Source organism: Netta rufina (genome assembly GCF_964035555.1).
Source record: "Netta rufina genome assembly, chromosome: 8".
NCBI lineage: Eukaryota > Metazoa > Chordata > Aves > Anseriformes > Anatidae > Netta > Netta rufina.
Window position 1 is genome coordinate 25,625,005 of NC_140131.1, and position 17,997 is coordinate 25,643,001.

The following is a 17,997-nucleotide window of genomic DNA, read 5'->3' on the forward strand; positions in this document are numbered from 1 at the left end:
GCAAGGTTATAGTGAGACTTGTGTATGAAATAGCCAGCATTTAGGCTACGGAGACTGAACGCATCTTTAAGGTGGGAATATTTGTGCTGTGGAGGCAGAGACCAGTTTCCTGGAGTTTGATGTAAGCAGGTACATGATGGCAAGAAAACAAACTGTGCCAGGCAGGAAGAGCCTTGCTTGTAACACCAGGGACCATTGCAGTTTAGAGGCAGGACATTGAAACTGTTCCAGAAGAGGCAGAGAATTAGGAACTGTATGGCAAGAGAAAAAAAAAAAAAAAAAAAAAAGCTAGAAGTAACCAAACACTTCTTGTGCAATTTTAGGCTTCCCAGCTGACGGTACCATTGTCTGGTGCATGTGCGCAAAGCAACAGAGCTTTGCTGGACCTACAGCTGTCCCCAAACCCCTCTTTTAGACCACTAGTATATTAACATGTCATCATAAGCTGTTGTGAATGTCAGCATTATACGTAACCTGGACAGGACCACAAAAAACGTATTGCTGGACAAAGCTACTAGTAGAGACTAAGCACGTTTAACTACAATTTTGTAGTGTTAAAGTGCTCAAATAATTTTTCTTCCACTTCCTACACTTCCTAGAGAGGTGGTGATTTGCCATGCATTTTATTTACTTTATGGTAGCTCAAAATCTCTGCCAAACTAACAGATGAAGACCAAGCAAAACTCCAAGCTGACTGATGGGTAACCACCAAAACTGACCTCGCAGTTTTGTCCCCTAAGGACAGAGGAAGAAAGTTCACACACAAGACAAAAGGAACCCTCCCATAGTTTAGCCACTCAAATCCGAACTGAAGCTGACTTATACTGAAACGGGTGTTTAACCATTTAGCTGACTAATGACTCATAGCCAAATAGACACGACTACAGGGCACAGCAAAGCAAGACTGACACATCCCTGAACACAGCTAGCTGCGTAAGCAGGATCTTTAACACTACGTTTGGTAATGTAGTACCAAAGCTCAGTAACATCGATGTGGTAAAAGATGGCTTTCATTGGCAATTACCGGTACCTTAAAATTGTGAGACAAAACATGCTTGGCTATTAAGCCATTGTACTACCTTTGCCAAGTAAAAGCACCTGCACTCCTGTCTGGAGAGCAGATGCTCTGGCAAGAAGCCTACATTCCTCACGTAATGTAGACCCATGCTCACAGGGGGAACAGTGTGGTCAAACAGACTGCAACTGGTCTCGGTTGAGAAGTTCCCATGAGGATCCCACTGGGATCCCACTCAGCCAGCAGCACCTCACCTCTGCACAGCCAGCTCCTTCGCTGCGGCCAGATTCCAGTCACCCATGAGGAGGCTGAGGGGATGTCAGCTGGTGTAAGAGGCGTTAGGGATCCTACCATTGTTTCTTGTGTTCTTTGGGGGATGCTTTCATAATAGTTCCATTTCTGTTCTCATTCATTAGAGAACCGTATTCCCTTGGGGCAATTATCTACCCCAGGCACCTGCCAAAATGAAAGGACAGCCTTTAATTCAATTTTTTTCTACACCTTCTCTGTTACACGGGGCAGTGTGTCATCCATTCTTTACCATGGGATTTGTTACAAACCCATCCTGTACAAAATGGGAACCCAAAGATAGAGTTTTAGTTTTTAATAGATTTTTCAGACTTTCTGGGTGTGAAGCTAATCTTGAAAGTCCAAACTAAGTAGCTGCAGCTTTCTCAAGGCTTCAGGTGTAATGGTCTCAGCTGCTGTGCTGATGCTGGGCACCATTACAAACTGTCATAATTTCAATTCGAATGAAATTACCTTGAAATTTTCAGTTTGCGTCACAAAGTGTTATAAAAATAGACGAATTATTGAAGTTTGGCAGTGGGTCCTGTAGATCATGACGGGTTTTGATTGTAGTTCAGTTTATTCAAGCATTCACATCTGGTGCAAACCAGCCCACAGAAAGCCAGGCACTTCCATGCTGGAGCTGGTCTACGTGCACCAAGCGGCAGGCAGAGGAAAGGCTCACGTGCCTTCCCCAACCAGCAGAGCTGAATGCTGAATTCAGCCCTGTCAGTCCCTGATACCCATTCCTATTTGTTGCTGGGGTGATATTAGGGATCTGTCCCGTGCTTATACCACAGCCTTTGTAGCACTCCTCATTCAGAACATCGTCTTAATTTAAACTATGGGCTTAATTCCTACTGAAGGCATTGATGAATTTGGGTGTGGAAGTGAACACTTAACAGAACTTTTTGTCTTTTTTTTGCTTCGTTCATATAATCACATTTCTGTGGCTGTAGGGATGCTCAATAAACTCTGCAAGTGTCTTAGTCTACACACTGAAAAAATTCTGATACATTCCCTTGGTTAAAAAGGAAAAAAAAAGTTAATTTTACCAGGTCAAGTGGTCATAAATACATCACTATTTCACCCAAATGCTGGAAAATTATAGACCTGCAAAGAATAGATTTCTTACCCACATTTGCACATTCTGTGTCTTTTTGTGTCAGCTTTTCCATCTGTCCTCACAGGAGACGTTATACATGCTACGTCCACGGTGCTCTGTCTGCGTGTGTGTCTGTATACGACCTGATACTCATTTTCCTGCTCACATAGCTTTTCTGACCTCCCGCTTCCAAGTGGGAGTTGTACTTGCTGTTGTAAGATGTACAGTTGCCACTACATACATCTTTCTTTTTATTAGACATCAGAAATGTTTACAGGTCTGCTAAATTTCCTGGCCTGTGCATTTCTGTGTCTAAATCAAGAGTTTAAATTATCTGGAGCATGTAATTGGATGTTCTCTTGGCTTTGGCCTGAGGGCTTTCTCTGGGTCCCTATACTTTGAAAAATCAATAAAACTCTTCCTAAATAATTTTTTGTCCAGCAAAACATTAAGTTTCTTTACTTAGTATCTTTGATTTTAATCTTCTTACCCAGACCACTCACTTAGCGTTTTTAGGTTACAAAATTGTGGTAAAGAAACAAACAAAAAAGTAAAGATTTATGAAATGCTAATAAAAATTACTTGCTACATACAAAAGAAAGAAACAGACTGTGCTTCTGTTGCTTTGAGTTGTTTAAAGAAGTACTGAAATTAGTCCTGTTCACATCCTGAGAAATGTGAGCTTTAGATTTCACAGGTTCTTTGCTAGAATACTGGGCACTGCAATCCCTGTGAGCCCAGTGGAGTCGTTCTGAGCCTGTATTTTCATCTCCTGACATCTTCAGCAAACACAGTCTTTTAGAAAAGAATGGCCAGCGCAGAACTGAAAGCAAAATCAGATGAACTATTCCACCCACTCACCCCCACCCCCTTCTTATCATTCCCAGATAGATGGGTAGGTTAAAGTTGGAGCTAGCGTCTCGTGATTGCTTGAATTAAAATAGCAAGAAAAAAAAGGTCAAGGGGATAGAGTAACCCCTTTCACTTAGTTTTTACTGATTCTAGGTGGAGTTGTGGGTGCTCAGCACTGCTGTGTAAGCTGTTCATCACTGTTGCTTCTGCTGTGACATGAATCACAGGTCCATTCTCCTGAGTGTTGGCTCAGCTTTCCTGAAGGGGCAGAGCAATCCAGATTTTGAGATAATGTGAGATTTTGTATGTACGTGCATGGTGTTCTGGGGAGTTCAAGTCTGAGTTGTCTCTCTTTGAGAGTCTATTTGACTCTTTGCAGTCTCACGGCTCTCCCTGTTTGTGCCATCAGACAGGTCTGAACATATTTATTTTTTATAGCACTGTCAGGTTTGACTGCAAACTTCATGATTTTTAATGAAAATGATTTTCTGACCACAACATGCCAGTTTAGTAGGATAGTGCCACTGTCTCCACTTTGCAGATGATGTTATAGAGGCACAGAGATGGAGGCTGTGTCCGACTGCTCACACAGTAGTAACACTGAAGCAGTGTCTATGTAATCACCGAGCAGGGCACAGACCCAACTGTCCTCATGCTAGCCGAGTACAAGATGGATTTCAGGTTATCCATCAAACACTGGAAGTTCTAATTTAAATACTGGTAAATGTCTGCTTTTACATTAAAAAATAAAAACAATTCCCTATTATTTTACATAGGGAACATATATACATAATTTTTAACTGACAGTTTTTCTTAAATATATTGATATGCTTCAATGAATAATTTACTTTTCAAATCATTTTTGTATAACGGTGGTAAAATCTGATCCTTAAATGATACTTCCTATTATGTGTCACTATTTTACCATACTTAAATTGTAACCTAACAAGTGTATGGCTGACTTAACTGTTGATCAGTGAATGCTATTAGTCATAATACTTCATGGACAACAAGAAAGGTATTCAGTAGTGTCTCTGACGAATGGTATTCATTTGACTTTGTTGGTCATTTCTGGCCTGAATGTCTGTAGGAAAAAAAAAAGAAAAAGTGAGGATACTCACCAAGTAAAATCACTCTCCCTTGAAACGCAGTTTGAGGGCTGCAGCTGGCAGCCCTGGGTGGGCAAGGGGGATGCCCGGCAGGCAGAGTTGGCCTGGGAATGATTCTCCACTGAGCCAGATGAACTATTATCTCTCTGTACTCTCTGTGCTTTTAAGAAACAGAAGCTAGATGTATATTAACCAATTCTGGTTAGGATCTTCTATTAATGCTGCAAGAAATTTGGGTCATGGGAGGTGACTGAGAGTAGCAGGATAGTTTGGAGCACTGCTGATTAGCGACGTCTCACTGGGACGTTGGCTCATGGGGCACAGGAACTGCCGAGGGTCCTGTTAAGCTTGGAGCAGGAAGATGAATGCCAGATCACTGGAAAAAATGAAATTTTAGTGGTGGCTTTTCAGTAGGAACATCTTTATTCTGTTTCATGCATCTCTTCTTTAGTTAAGGATCTTATAAACACCTGGGACAAGTTTTCTGTTTGTTTGTTTGTTTGTTTGTTTGTTTTCTTTGTAAAATTATAAATATTCTTTTCCATTTTTCCATTATGTCTAAATGAAAACTTTGCAGGCATAACTTCTTGTACACAACCAGAACATAGCACCAAGCAGTTATATTTGTGATTGGCGAACATTGATATTCCTGCATTATAAATAAAATAAAATTAGTAGGAAGCAACCTTGCCTTGAAAGTTAGTCTCCCAGCTAAAATTCTTTATTGGCTCTGAATACAATATGCTTCTAAAGTTTTAAAAAATAAAATTAAATTAAAGGAAATGTTATTGTGTCTTTTCACAGCCTATGACCTTTCTTTCCATTTTTGATTGTACTTTGATCCTATTTTGTAGGAGAGCTGAGTGTTTGCAATCCAGGTGATGCCGGTTGGAGACATAAATGTTCAGAGCACCTGAAAATTATTTGTTTATCTCTGTAAGCTACACTCCTCCCTCAGAACCCCTAGGACAGTTAGCCACATTATATTTATTTGAGTCTTTAACTCAGCAACTGATCAGAGAAAAATATTATTACGTAGAGTAAAAGCTCATAGGTGGGTATCATTTCTTGAAAGAAATGTTCATTTATTTTTAAAAATTTCTAGCTGCACTTTTTTTGAAATTCACTGATTAAAACTCACTGATTTCACCTCACTGAAATAATCCTTGTAGATACAGAGCTGTTGATTGAAGGACTTCCTGCTAACAGACCTATACCAAAGGGGAGATTTATGATTTTGATTGATTTTAGATTATCAGTGGCTCAAATGCTGCAGTTCTTACAGTATGTATTTAAACTGTTTATGGTTTATCATTTGAGCTGACTAGAGAGAGTTTAGAGAAACATTTCCAGGACCCATTCTTTTTTTATTGCTGGCAAAATTATGTAAAAAGCAATTTGTAGTCAGGAAAATGTCTGCAATACAGCAATACACTTTTATCATGAAGCAGCTCAGAGGTGGATAGAGAACTAAGTCAGATATTTAAATAAGCCAAGGTCCAATGAGATAGTCCAAGATAAAGAAGTTTGCCCTTAGCTCGCACTCTCTCCAGTATTCAGCCAGTTCTCAGTTGCAGCTTCTTTCTGTGGTCAGAAATCTTGGGAACTGATCTGCCTTCGACTCTGCTGAATACATAGAACTAGCAGAGGAGGCAATTGCAAAAACATGGGCACAGAAATTGAGAAGAGAGTGTAATTGTTGCAAGTCCTTCCTTTCTTTTGTTTGCCACAAACAATATGCACTCAGCAATTCCAAAACCAGCCTGTCTGTATCATAAGCTGATAGTTTGGATCAAGTGTTTCTTTCTGCTCGTGGTAGATTTGGAGCTAGAAGAGTTATACCTGAGATTAGGTACTGCTGCTTGACATACGGTAAGTTTTGCACATGTTCTCTGGCTCTTGGCTCTGCACATGCACAAACACTGAAAATATACAAAAGGCAAAGCAACATTAGCACATTTTTTCTTTTGTACATATCACGAAATTACCGAGCAAGTATGACAGCCAATCTTACATTCCTCATGTATAGGTGTTTCTTAGTGGCTGTGGATGGTAGCCAGCGTTTCACAGCTGAATTAATTGTTCCATCAGGATTTGATATTCTCCCCTCTTGCAGACAGTTCACATCATTGCACATTCTCCCTGCAAAGCAGCCTTGACTGTATCATATTAATGAATTTGTACAACTAAAAATAATTATAAATGCAAATTTGGTGAAAAGGAGTTTAATAGGGAAATTTCATGACTGCACTAGAGAAGTTGTGGTTTAGCACTGAGATAGGTCTGATTGCTTGAGCATGTGGGTGCTATGGTAACACAGTTTCACCATTTGGAAGTGCTTAAGCTCTAAACCACAGTATGCTGCACCCTCTTCCTTTTGAGTAGGGTTCTGTAGAAGAAAAACAGAAGTAAACAGCATGAGAGAAACCACAGAGCAGCAAAGGCGTTGTTAGCTGTAGTTGAACAAGTGGGTTACTGTAGTTAAAGTATTCCTATGAAGACTGAGGTTGTCATTTAAAATGCAGTGCAATTGATAGGAATGCCTTTATTCTGCTTGATAAATTCTTGATATTTCTAGGTATTTATTTTAAGTTTGCAAGATGTGTGTACTTGGCAAACTGAATTTGAATTGCTGCCTTTGGTTCATGTTCTACTCCAGGTTTATGGTTTTGTGAAATTCCAGTTATCGTTTGTAACAAATGTTGCTTCCATAAATGTGATATTTCTTGAGGGAAATTTCTGTTTTTCTCTGCATTTTTATTTTTCTGTGGGAAAATTAAACTCTTGCATTGTATAAGTGGAATCAGAAAATTCTGGTTTTGAAATTATTTTTGAAATATAATTTCAGGTTAGCTGAGAAAATATTTCAGCATTTGTAAGCTTTTCTTCTTATCATTTCCTTAAGAAAGGCTCTGTATAATAGCAGAGTTGACAAACTTTGATGTTTGTCCTTCCCCTTCTTTCCTAAGTCTGCAACATTGCGGAACGCAGCATTGTGTTCTTGTATCTGCCAGCGATAAGTTTTTCTTAATTCTATCTCCTGCCCTCATACTGGTTTTCTGGCCAATTTGAATTCATTGCCTTCCTAATGCTCTAACTGCTGCTGAGCTCTTCTAGTTGGCTCCGAAACTCCCATCCTGGCAGATGGACAGCAAGAAGTGCATAGGTGTTGGCAAGCAAGAAAAAGCATTCATTTTAAAGGTTGATTTTCATTAAAAATACAGTACTGTGTCCTATTATATTGAGTTGTAGTGTAGGCCTGTGCTTATTCCTGAGACACGGTTTGCAGAAAGACTCCGCCTTTTGTGATGGAATTCAGGTGGAAGCAAAGGTTCCCTGGGTCTTGGGAAGAGCAAAGGCCGGGGCTCCTCCGAGGGATACTCGTGCTAGGAAAGAGTGGCGGGATCAGGTTCTTAAACTGTGATTGCAGTGTGTTAAGGAGTCACGTTGGGGACAATTATTAATGGACTTGTGTGACAGGAAACGTTTTGACAAACTCACAATGGATCTGTTTATTTCAATTATAATTTTGGAGAATTAGAATGAGCACTTACAGCCTGGTGCCAAATGGAGACAATTGGCTTTTCTCAATCAAATCATTTCAGAACTTCTGTTAGATTAAAATTTACAGTTTCAACTGTTTATCCCAAATTTCTGGTGAAAATAAATATTGTGAATATGTCCCATGGGAATAGGTTTTATAATATTTGTTTAGTTTTAATTCTCAGCTGCTGTACATTTATATCATTCCTATGACTGCTGTACAGCTACTGAGTTTTTTATCAGTTAGGATTATAGATTATTTTGAAGTGCTTTTGTTGATAAATCTGCAATGAAAAAATATTAGGCACTTTTTTTTTTTTTTTAGGACTATCTGAAATGTTCCAGTTAGAAACTGAAAAGTTTCTACATGTTAATCCTAAATGAATATTTATTGATTTTTAACTCAGGGCATGCAAAATTTTACATATTTTTTGTGTGTGAACCTCACGTGGCTTTCTTTTAACCAATTTTCAAAAAGCAGCAGTTTGCCCAGAAAACAGAAACACTTTTCTTCCCGAAATACAGATAATGATAAAGGCTGAAGTTTAGTTCTGCACTCTGTGCTTATGAAAGCACTTCAGCACACGTGATCCTTCTTATAAAATCTGAGGGGTCTTCTGTGATATAGAGTTACTCAGATGTTGAAGTGTTTTCAAGCCTGTTCATAGGTTTGCCCAGATTTATTTATAAAGTAGCAGAGGATCCCTTCATTTTGTGTTTGCTGCCAAAAGCAGCAGTAACATCTCTGGCCCTGATGCTCATTTACTTTAAGGTCCCTTTAGCTGGTTTTGGCAGCGGAAAGGAGCTTTAAAATAGGTGTGAATTATATCCTATCCCACTTGAAATTTAAAAATAAACCAAAGAATGGAGGTTGGCAGCACTTTGTGTAGTTCCTTGCCTTACTCACCCTTTACCTCCCACCAGGAACTGTTCTTTTTTTTCTTTTTTTTTTCTTCAATTTAGCATTGGCTTGCAGTGGAGCTGAGTAATGTCTGTGCTGTTTGCTAGAAGACCCCCTCAAAGAGCTTTACTCCACCTGAACAAGGAGCCCACATCCTGTTGCTTTCAGTGCAGATGTGAAGAGCCCTGACCCTGCTGAGGCAGAGCAGCACTGTTCAGCTGTAAAAGGAGGGCAGACCAATTCTGGACCTACACAGGCTGCTTAGTGTGAAGTCCTGCTTGGTGGGGGATGCTGGGGTCTGCCCAATATGCCAAAGGGTGAGGAGGTCCTGGGAAAGGGCAGCAGCTCTGCAGAATCACAAAGCACTTTTCCTGGGAGAGAATAGCCCTGGGCAGCCAGCAGTTCTGCAGACGTGAGGCTGAGAGGAAGAATGACTTCCTCCGCCCCTCCCTGGGTCTAGCGAAGTCACGCAGAGTGCAGCTGGTTGTGAAGAGCCAATGGGTATGGTACCATGCTAGATAAAACACTAAATATGCTATTAGCAGAAAGGGACCCTCTTTCTCCTCATTCCTCTGTGTTGTGTGTGCAGTCCGGGACGCAGTACTGCAGCACTCCTGTGCATGGAGGAGAAGCTGCCTGACATACCTGCCTGCAAGCTCAGTCCCCTGCCTAGAGCAGCAGGAAATAGCAAACTGGGGCCATTTTACCCACTGTGCAACATACGAAGCAGAAAGTAGTTAAAAGGCATGTTCCCTGCCATCAGTTAAGGCATTTTTGCCTATAAAAACATGATAATATTTTGCCCATAAAAACATGGTAACATTTTAAAACATGGTAATGTTTTTAGGCTTTTAATGCAGATTCTCCAGTTTCGCTATCTTATCAGTTGGAGTTTCCTTTAATAACACACAAGTACAGGAAGTATGTGCTGGTGCTTCCTTCTGCTTGAGAAGATCATACCCTGGACTTACTTGAAACACAGTATCTTTTAACATATCCTAGGCCTGCATTGTCTGCTCTTGGGTTGCTTGGTCCTTCCGAATGGAAAGTGTTTTCACTTTATTCTGTCTTTCCTTAGAGAACAGCAGCAAATATTAACTTCTTATGAGGGTGCAACCATGGCTCACGGCAGCAGGTGCAGAGCCATGACTGCGTCAGTGATACAGCTGCTCCTGGACCTCCAAATGTGCCCTACAGCTTGTTCTGCTTGGAGATTAAGATGTTTGGCCTGATTTCTTTCATAGTTCTTCCATCTACTTTTCTCGTTGAACACTGAAGGGCTTCTTCAAAATATAATAGTCCCATATTTCAATCTCAGGGCCTGCATGCCTTCAAGCTTTCAGGAGAAAGGATGGTTAGCTCGTCCAAGTTAGGAGCATTCCGTGGAGAACCTGTCATCTCATGTCAAACCTTTTTTTAAGGCAGCAGTTGCACTCTGTCTGCCCGCCAATAGAGAGAGATTGGAGAGCAGAAAAGTAATTAGCCAAGCTGTCCATTTGCTGGTTGTGCCGGGGTTATCTTTTTGCAGGGCACTCGACCGTGGCCAGAAGTGCTCCAACACTGCTGATAGGTCTTAGCTTTTGGGTAAGTTAGTAGGAACCAGCCAGTGGCCAAATCAAGAGAAGGTGAAGAGAAGCTTGCATACACCTTTTGTATTAGCAACTTTTTACGTACTTTAATTCTTGCACTTGGAATGTCTGAGACTATCCTATGTATATTATCTTAAAATGGCTTATGGCTGGGTGCAGTTTAAGATGTGAGGAAATAGACCAACTTGCTTAGTTGGTGATCATCAGGCTTTCATACTGCACATGATGTTTTCTGGGGGCTGAACATCCTTATTAAAGATATTCTCAGATTTGAACCTTTAAATTTCCAGGTATGTGTTTTAGAATTTAAGCATGAGCAGACAGCTGTGACTTCGCAGTTAACTTTGTTACCCAGAGGTTAGATCTGGCATAGATCTGTAGCTGTGGGACATTTTGGGAAAACTAAATTAATTTTAGCAACATGTCTATTAATACTGGAGAAATATAGTCCAGTGTGTCGGGATCCTTCTTTTATTTTTTTTTTCCCTTTGTTTTATCTGATATCCCTGTACAAGTTTATATGGGGAAATGTATCTTGCTGTTACTGCAATACCTTTGCTGTTTGAGAGTTTTGTGTTTTTTTCAGTGTTCTGGTGCCACCTACTGAATTCTTATTAACTGCATCCTATTTCATTGCTATGAACATGATATAATATCATTGAATCACAGAAGAACAGGATAATGATAAACTGCTTAGAATGGCACAAAACTGCCATGAAGTTCTGTTAAAATGCCAGTGGTTATTTAGGGGAAAAAAAGGGTAAGGGTGATCTAGGATTGTTATTTTCTGTTTTAAACTGTTTTAAGAGCTGACCCAGGTGTGAGCAGGAGGATTGGGTCAGACGATCTCTTCGGGTCCCTTCCAACCTCAACAGTTTTGTGATCATGCGTGGCATGTAGTATCACCACCAGCAAGCAATAAACATCACACTGTATTTAAACTGGATGCTTACAGAAAGCTAATTTGGGGCTTGAGGTATGATTTATGTGCTGAACTAAGATCTGGGAAGGAGAGGGAATTATTGATTTTTCAGCTGGTAAGCAGGTTGAAGAAAACAAAATCATAATATGAAACAGGAAGTGACCAACTGCTGGCTTTCAAACACCAAATTTTAAAAATATAAGAAGATACTTTGAGATTGAATTGATCATGGCAAATATGATTACACATTAGCTTTACATGGTTCTTGGCACCTTAATACATATAGTTAGTTTATACAATTCCTGTTAACAAATTTCCAGTCCTTACCTGAGATTTCAGACACTGAAGTGATATATGGAGATCATCTGTACTTTTGTTTCTTATCTGTAACAGAAACGTAGGGGAGGAGAACTAGTAGAAAAAGGCCAAGAAAGGAAGAGACATGAGTGAATGAAAGTTTGTGGACAATTACAGTATGTGAACAAGTGGAATTTTTCTCCTTTTGAAAGCCTGGCAATAGTGTTAGAGAAAGATGTCTCCAGGAAATGAGCATGACTTTCAAAATTTGTATTTCAAAGTGGAAGATTCTAATCCTCTAAATGAGTAAAAGACACAGTGATGAGAACAAACTTCTGTTTTGATGGACACTCCTACGAGTAGTCCTTATTCTCCTGGTTCCAGACAATTGCCATTTATTTTTGTCTCCCTTTATCCTGAGAGAAATTTCACATTACACAAATTAAGAATGTTTTGGGTCAGGATTTCAAAACTGAGTGTAAAAGTGGGGCTTATTTTTATAGCTGTGAAAAGGGCATAACTCCCAGCTGAAATCAGGCAGTAGTTTATGAAAGGTTAACCTGGAGACAGAGTTCTCTAGAGGGATTCTTAATATCAGCAGGGTGGTCCAGGAAGTGTGCTGGGATTTAGAGAAGAATATTAGGTAAAGTAAAGGTCTTTTGGGAATACCGAGCCTTGGATTACTGGCTTTTGTATGATGAGGATTACAGACAGGTAAGATTTTTCTTGAGAAGAGAATTAGTGTTGGTGTCTCTTCTTGCTAATAAAGTCATTCTTCATTCATGCAAAATCATGCTTTATTTGTTGATGTTACTTGTACACGCTGCTGTGTGATGAAGTGAAAGATTTTGAGGGTTTTGGTTTTGCTGTCGCAAAATGCATCAATAAATATGAAAGTGCCATTTAAGTACCCTCCAGCCTCACCTGACCTAAGAAGCATGGTTTAGAGAAAGTCATACAAAATAATGCCCTCTTTCTAATGTAGATGAGCTTCTCACCTTCATGCATTGCTCACTCAGTCGTATTTTTTCCTCACTAAACAGCAGGAAATGAAACTGCAGCATCTTCCAGCTCTCCCCCCTCCCCTACGTCTCTTACACCTGCACGCTCCACGTCACTCTCACCTTCAGGCACCACTAAAGGTAATACTGAAATTTGGGACCATGGCACTGCTACTCTTCGGTTTCAGCTGAAGTGACATCTACTTCTATCAAACACTAACTCTGTCACTGTTAAAGCAATCCGGTGATTTAGGTTGTGCGAGGCCAATTATACTGCAGCAAAATTTGTTAATATGATGAAGACATATGTAGTTTTATTTATTTATTTATTTTAATTAAATCAAATGTGGAAATTTGAAGCATGTGTTTTAAAGAAAGCAATTACAATTCCAGCTGCAACATGCTGTTGTTATGGGTTCGTGTTTTCCTTATGGACACCCCTTGCCCTTGAGCTCCCAGCTGAGAATTTCACCCTGAGCTCTCACAGTGCTACTTACCTGCAGTTACCTCAGGTGCCACAGCGGTACCTGAGGATCTGTGGGAAGAAGGTCCTTCCCAGATCGATAGCATGAAACAAAACAGCCCCATTCATGTGCTTTCTGCAAGCTGCGTGTTAACTCACGCCCTTTAGCTGGTGTTCTCAAACACGTGAAGTCAGTACATCCCCTTACCTTGCTAAAGGATTGTCAAATCTCATTGCCACAAAGGCATCCCAGAGAAATTGGTAGGAATTTGGCACTTCATGGTTTTGCAGACCTCATTGTAAGCTACGCTCTTGGGATAAATCCAAGCAGGTGTGTTACATGCTCTGTGCAGGAACTGGAGAGCAATGCAAACTTGTTCTTGCCAGTGCTGGAGGGAGGCATTTGATTCAGAAGACAAGTGGTAGTCTTTCTGCTTGAAATGAACTTCTCATGATCACACATTGCTCACTCAATGATATTTTTTCCTCACTGTTTAGCAGGAGATGAAAATCAGGCACCTACCAGCTCTTCCCCCTCCCCTCTGTCACCTCCACGCTCCACGTCATTCCCACCTCCAAGCACCACTAAAGGTAACCATGAAGTCAGGACCGTGGCACTGCTGCTCTTCTGTTTCAGCTGAACCAGCATCTGCTGCAGCCTTCCTGAAACTATGTCCATCCTTCAGGATGCACAGCAGACTCCCTGCTCAAGGAATTGGGACTTCTAATATGGAAAATTAGAGCCTACATACATGTATATACTTGATGTTTTGGGGGTCTAGTAGTTGCTTTAGAATAAAGTTTTAAAGTTTAGAATAGAGTTTACTTTAGAATAAGTAATTATCTGGGGAAAGCTCAGCTGATAGGAGGAAAGAAAGTTTCTTTTTATTTAAAAAAAATTAATATAATATGGTTGCCTGTGATTCCTTGAAAATGTAATTTACACATTTTCTCTTTGTCTTTTTCAGGAGCTCAGAACGTGACAACACCAACTAGTAAGAAACTTTTTATTTACATTAAGAAATTCACTGACACTTTTTTCAGGTTGTTTCTTCTTTCCATTTCCTGTGTATAATTGTCTTGTGTAATGTGTGCAATACATATAATGCTTTTTCATTCAGCCCGGTGAAATGAAATACACTGTTTTAAGAGGGAAGAATATCAAACCAGTTTGGTTCTGAGTCATGTACTTGAGTGTATTTTAAAACCTAGCATTTGTCATGGAAGATGTGCAGTCCGTGCCATAAGGGGTTACACTTACTGGATGTTCGGTTGCCGCCTGTTGTTCTCCCTTACACCATGACCCTTGTGCATTCAGCGTACCTTTGATTGCTCCAAATGCACAGTGCCTCAGCGCAGGAGAGCTCCCAGTGGGGCTGTCCTGTGCTGTTTGCAGTTTTGCTTCGTTCTGTGAGTGGGTGACCTCCGAAACACTAATGAAACCGCCGTTCCTCTTGCCACAGGTGGCATCCCCTCAAACAGCACACACCTCTCCACGCACACAGGCTCCGACCCAACCACGGGACCCAGCAACTCACCACACAGCAGCCCTGCTGCCCTTACCACACGCACTCCCACTGCCTTCAGTCATGCTTCATCAGGTTTGCTGACTTCTTTTAGGTGCCACATGCTGCACTCTGAGCTGTAGGGGAAAAATGAGTAATTTAGCCTCAGGGTAGCCTTTTCCAGTTTGTGGTTCATCAAATGGAATAGGTACCTGCAATTCAGCATAGGAGCCAGAGCCAAATTGATTATTTTCAGGATCTGGTGTCTGATGCTCAATCTTGTAGTTACCTCAGTAGTATCAAAACTCGTACTACTGTCAACAAGGTTGTTGCCAAAGCAAGAATAGGAACGGACCTAAGAGAATAGAGAAACCCATCCGAGGCTTATAAGCAGGGAGATAAATACTAAGATATAGTAAGTGATATAATGAGCAATGTGTCTTATCTGGCATTTAAGCATTACTGGATTGCTTGTTTCTGAAAGAGCATGGGCACTGTTCATAATTGTGCTGTACTGTCAGAACATAGCAGAATGTTTTAGTTCCTAGTTCACAATTACTAAGGTAGTTCTTATTCTGCTCTGTTCTACGCTGTTGACTCCAATGCGGATTATGCCTAAAAAAAAAAAAAAAAAAAAGGAAAGAAAAAAAAATCAGTGTACATTTCAAAGATCATTAGTAAATGCTATATTCCTAAAAGTTTGCTTTCTCTTTATATAATGTATTTTCTCATTTTCTGGATATATGAACATGATCTTTCCTTCAGCACTCTTCTCTAAATTACAAAAACCCTGGAAGGAAATAAAGGGGGAGGAGGGAGTGTAGCGTAAGACATTACTGATGATGTAGCCATATGAAATAGGGAATTTTGCTTTTTTTAATGCTGACGTATTGTTTATTTCCTTACAGATGATAACAAAACAACATCCTTGCACAGCACCACCTCACCAGTCAGCATGCCAGCAAGCACGGGGACCATCCCCAGTCATACAATAGGTGACAAACTTGCACACAGTTATCGCAATTATCACACTGCAACCACAGAAAATGTGTTAGAATGAAATAAATAATCTTGATATATATTTTTAAGTTATACAAATTAGGTATGCAAGTAGGCATACAACTGCATCAAACTTAAGGTGTTTTTTTTTTTTTTTTTTTTAAGGAGTATTATTAATATTTTAAGAGTAGGATTAGAGGCACCAAATTTACTGCTTGTTAAGGAAGTGAAAAACATAAACTGTTTCCATGGAGTGGCATGGTAGGAAAGTGAATCTGTCCAATTACTCAGTCAATATTACTCTCCTCGTTACTCATAGAAGTTTGCTAAAGCAGCAAAAACATGAGATTACATCCAGCGACCTGTGAACTTCTGTTTTCCAATGGCTTCCCTGTTGTTTCACTCAGCATTAATATTTTCTTGGGACCTAATATATGAAGCATTTACATGTATTGTTGTGGCAATTGTGCTGTAAGGAATTATTCAGGTCATTGAGGTGGGTGTGTGTGTTTGAGTAAAGTACATCCAGGTGTTTGTCTCCTGTCATCTTCATAACTGCTCTTCAAGTAGCTGTAGGCTGTCATTAGCTGTCTTCTTTCACAGACTGAGCTTAGCTTCTACCTGTGGGTCTCCTGCCCTGAGCCATCTTGGCCCCTCTTAGCTAACCCTCTCATTAGGGGCACTGCTCAGCCATCTGGTTCCTAGGCCAGAGGGAATAGACAAATCCAAGACACTTCTGTGAAGAAAATTAGATATCTGTCTTTTGATAGTACTCACACCTTAGTATATTTTAAATAATTGGTTGCAGGATGACGTTTTTTTTGCACAAGCTTCCGTACAGATTTCCTAAATACCAGCTCTTAATTTCTTCTGGATATTCCAGTGTAACAATAACTGTAAAACGATCTGTACTCTTGAATTAGTCTGTTTCCAGATACACGAGTAACTATGCATAAAGTAGATAAAATGTGTTTCTTTGGTGACATTGGAAAGTGCTCGCTTAGGCATTCCATAGCATTCGTATCCCAGCAAACTGCTGTAGCTTATCATACCACTGCGAGAACGTGATTTTGGAATATTCTTGTGTAACTTTGTATGCTGAAATGTTATGAAAAAAACAGTTTGGTATCATTGGAGAATGATGAAATGCACATGACTAAAATAGCTTGTAGAAGAATTGGTATGTATGTGGCTGATATATTCCCCTTTTTCAAATATGAATAGGGTGCTGAATATAATTACTTGTAACGTGTTGAATGAAGAGTACCAGTTTAGGCAGTACCAGTTGTCTTCCTCTAATGCTCTGTGAAAATCATACTTGCTGAAGTACACCTTCATTTTGTTTTCTTTTCTTATAGAAAGTCCCTCAGTGCCAACTGAAGAACCTTGTGGTAAGAACCAAACCCCTTATTTATCTCAGCCCTGATATTTGAACATATCAGTAAACTCAGGGAAAACTTATCACTAAAACAAATGAGCTACCATTTCAATTTGCTTTATAAACTGTCTCATGCTTCTGAAAGATTTGCATTAAAGTTATTAACAGTTCTGGTCTTCTAATCTTCATTTAGAGTTATGTTGAATTGCCTTTGAACTAGGCTGTCAATGTAAGGGCTGCAGAAGAGATCTGCTTTCATTCAACTAGGCTCTCTCTAATTTTTCCCCGTACTGCCAATGAACACATGCTGCAAACTGCAGTTCATAACTATAGTAAATCCAAAGCTTGGATATTGGTTTCTCTTTCTTCAAAATGAGAGAGCTGTCCCCTCTCCAGTTTTCAGAAGTGGCTTTTATTATTTAATGGTTATGAAATGTTTTAAATGAGAAAATCTGAAGTTTCTGGACAAACAAAGGATTCAATGTGTCAGAATAAAATATTTCACTTTGAATTGACATTTTAAATTAAAAAAAAATGTAGTTCTGGAATGTTAATCTTTTTAATTCTTCGGTTTCCTTTACTAGAGAATGACTTAAAACAATATTTTCCTAAGGAAATTTTCTCTTTTAAATATTTTTAAGGTAACAAATAACACTAAAAATAAACGAGGCAATTTTGCTGTATTTTCTGATTCTTTAGCACCTGTGATGCTGGGGATACCAGATACTGCAAAACATTTAAGAGTCCTTAAAATTGTCATGAAATGATTGTTTGCTTTTTTGTCCTTCTCTTTTAGATGATAATATATCCTACAGCACAGGAAATGGAACAGACGAGGAAAACATGGTTGAAGTTACACTGAAGAATCTCAAAAACAACACAGAATATGCTATTTTGCTCAAAGATGAGGTGAAGTCACGGGTGAATGTCAACACCAACACAGCAAAACTTAACAGATGCAGAATATATAAACTTACATCTAACAACCACACATGCAAAAATATAATTATTCCACCTGGTAGGTATAGAA

At 39.6% G+C, this 17,997-nt stretch overlaps 1 protein-coding gene across 1 annotated transcript in view; it reads left to right on the forward strand.

Moving 5' to 3' along the window:
• The window catches only part of PTPRC (protein tyrosine phosphatase receptor type C), an 85,070-nt gene that overhangs the window by 41,090 nt on the left and 25,983 nt on the right, over window positions 1–17,997 (forward strand). The window contains exons 5-9 of the mRNA XM_084291188.1: window positions 12,668–12,763; window positions 13,584–13,676; window positions 14,054–14,080; window positions 16,948–16,980; window positions 17,764–17,985. Coding sequence (XP_084147314.1) covers window positions 12,668–12,763; window positions 13,584–13,676; window positions 14,054–14,080; window positions 16,948–16,980; window positions 17,764–17,985 — 471 coding nt within the window. The remainder of the gene's footprint in view (window positions 1–12,667; window positions 12,764–13,583; window positions 13,677–14,053; window positions 14,081–16,947; window positions 16,981–17,763; window positions 17,986–17,997) is intronic.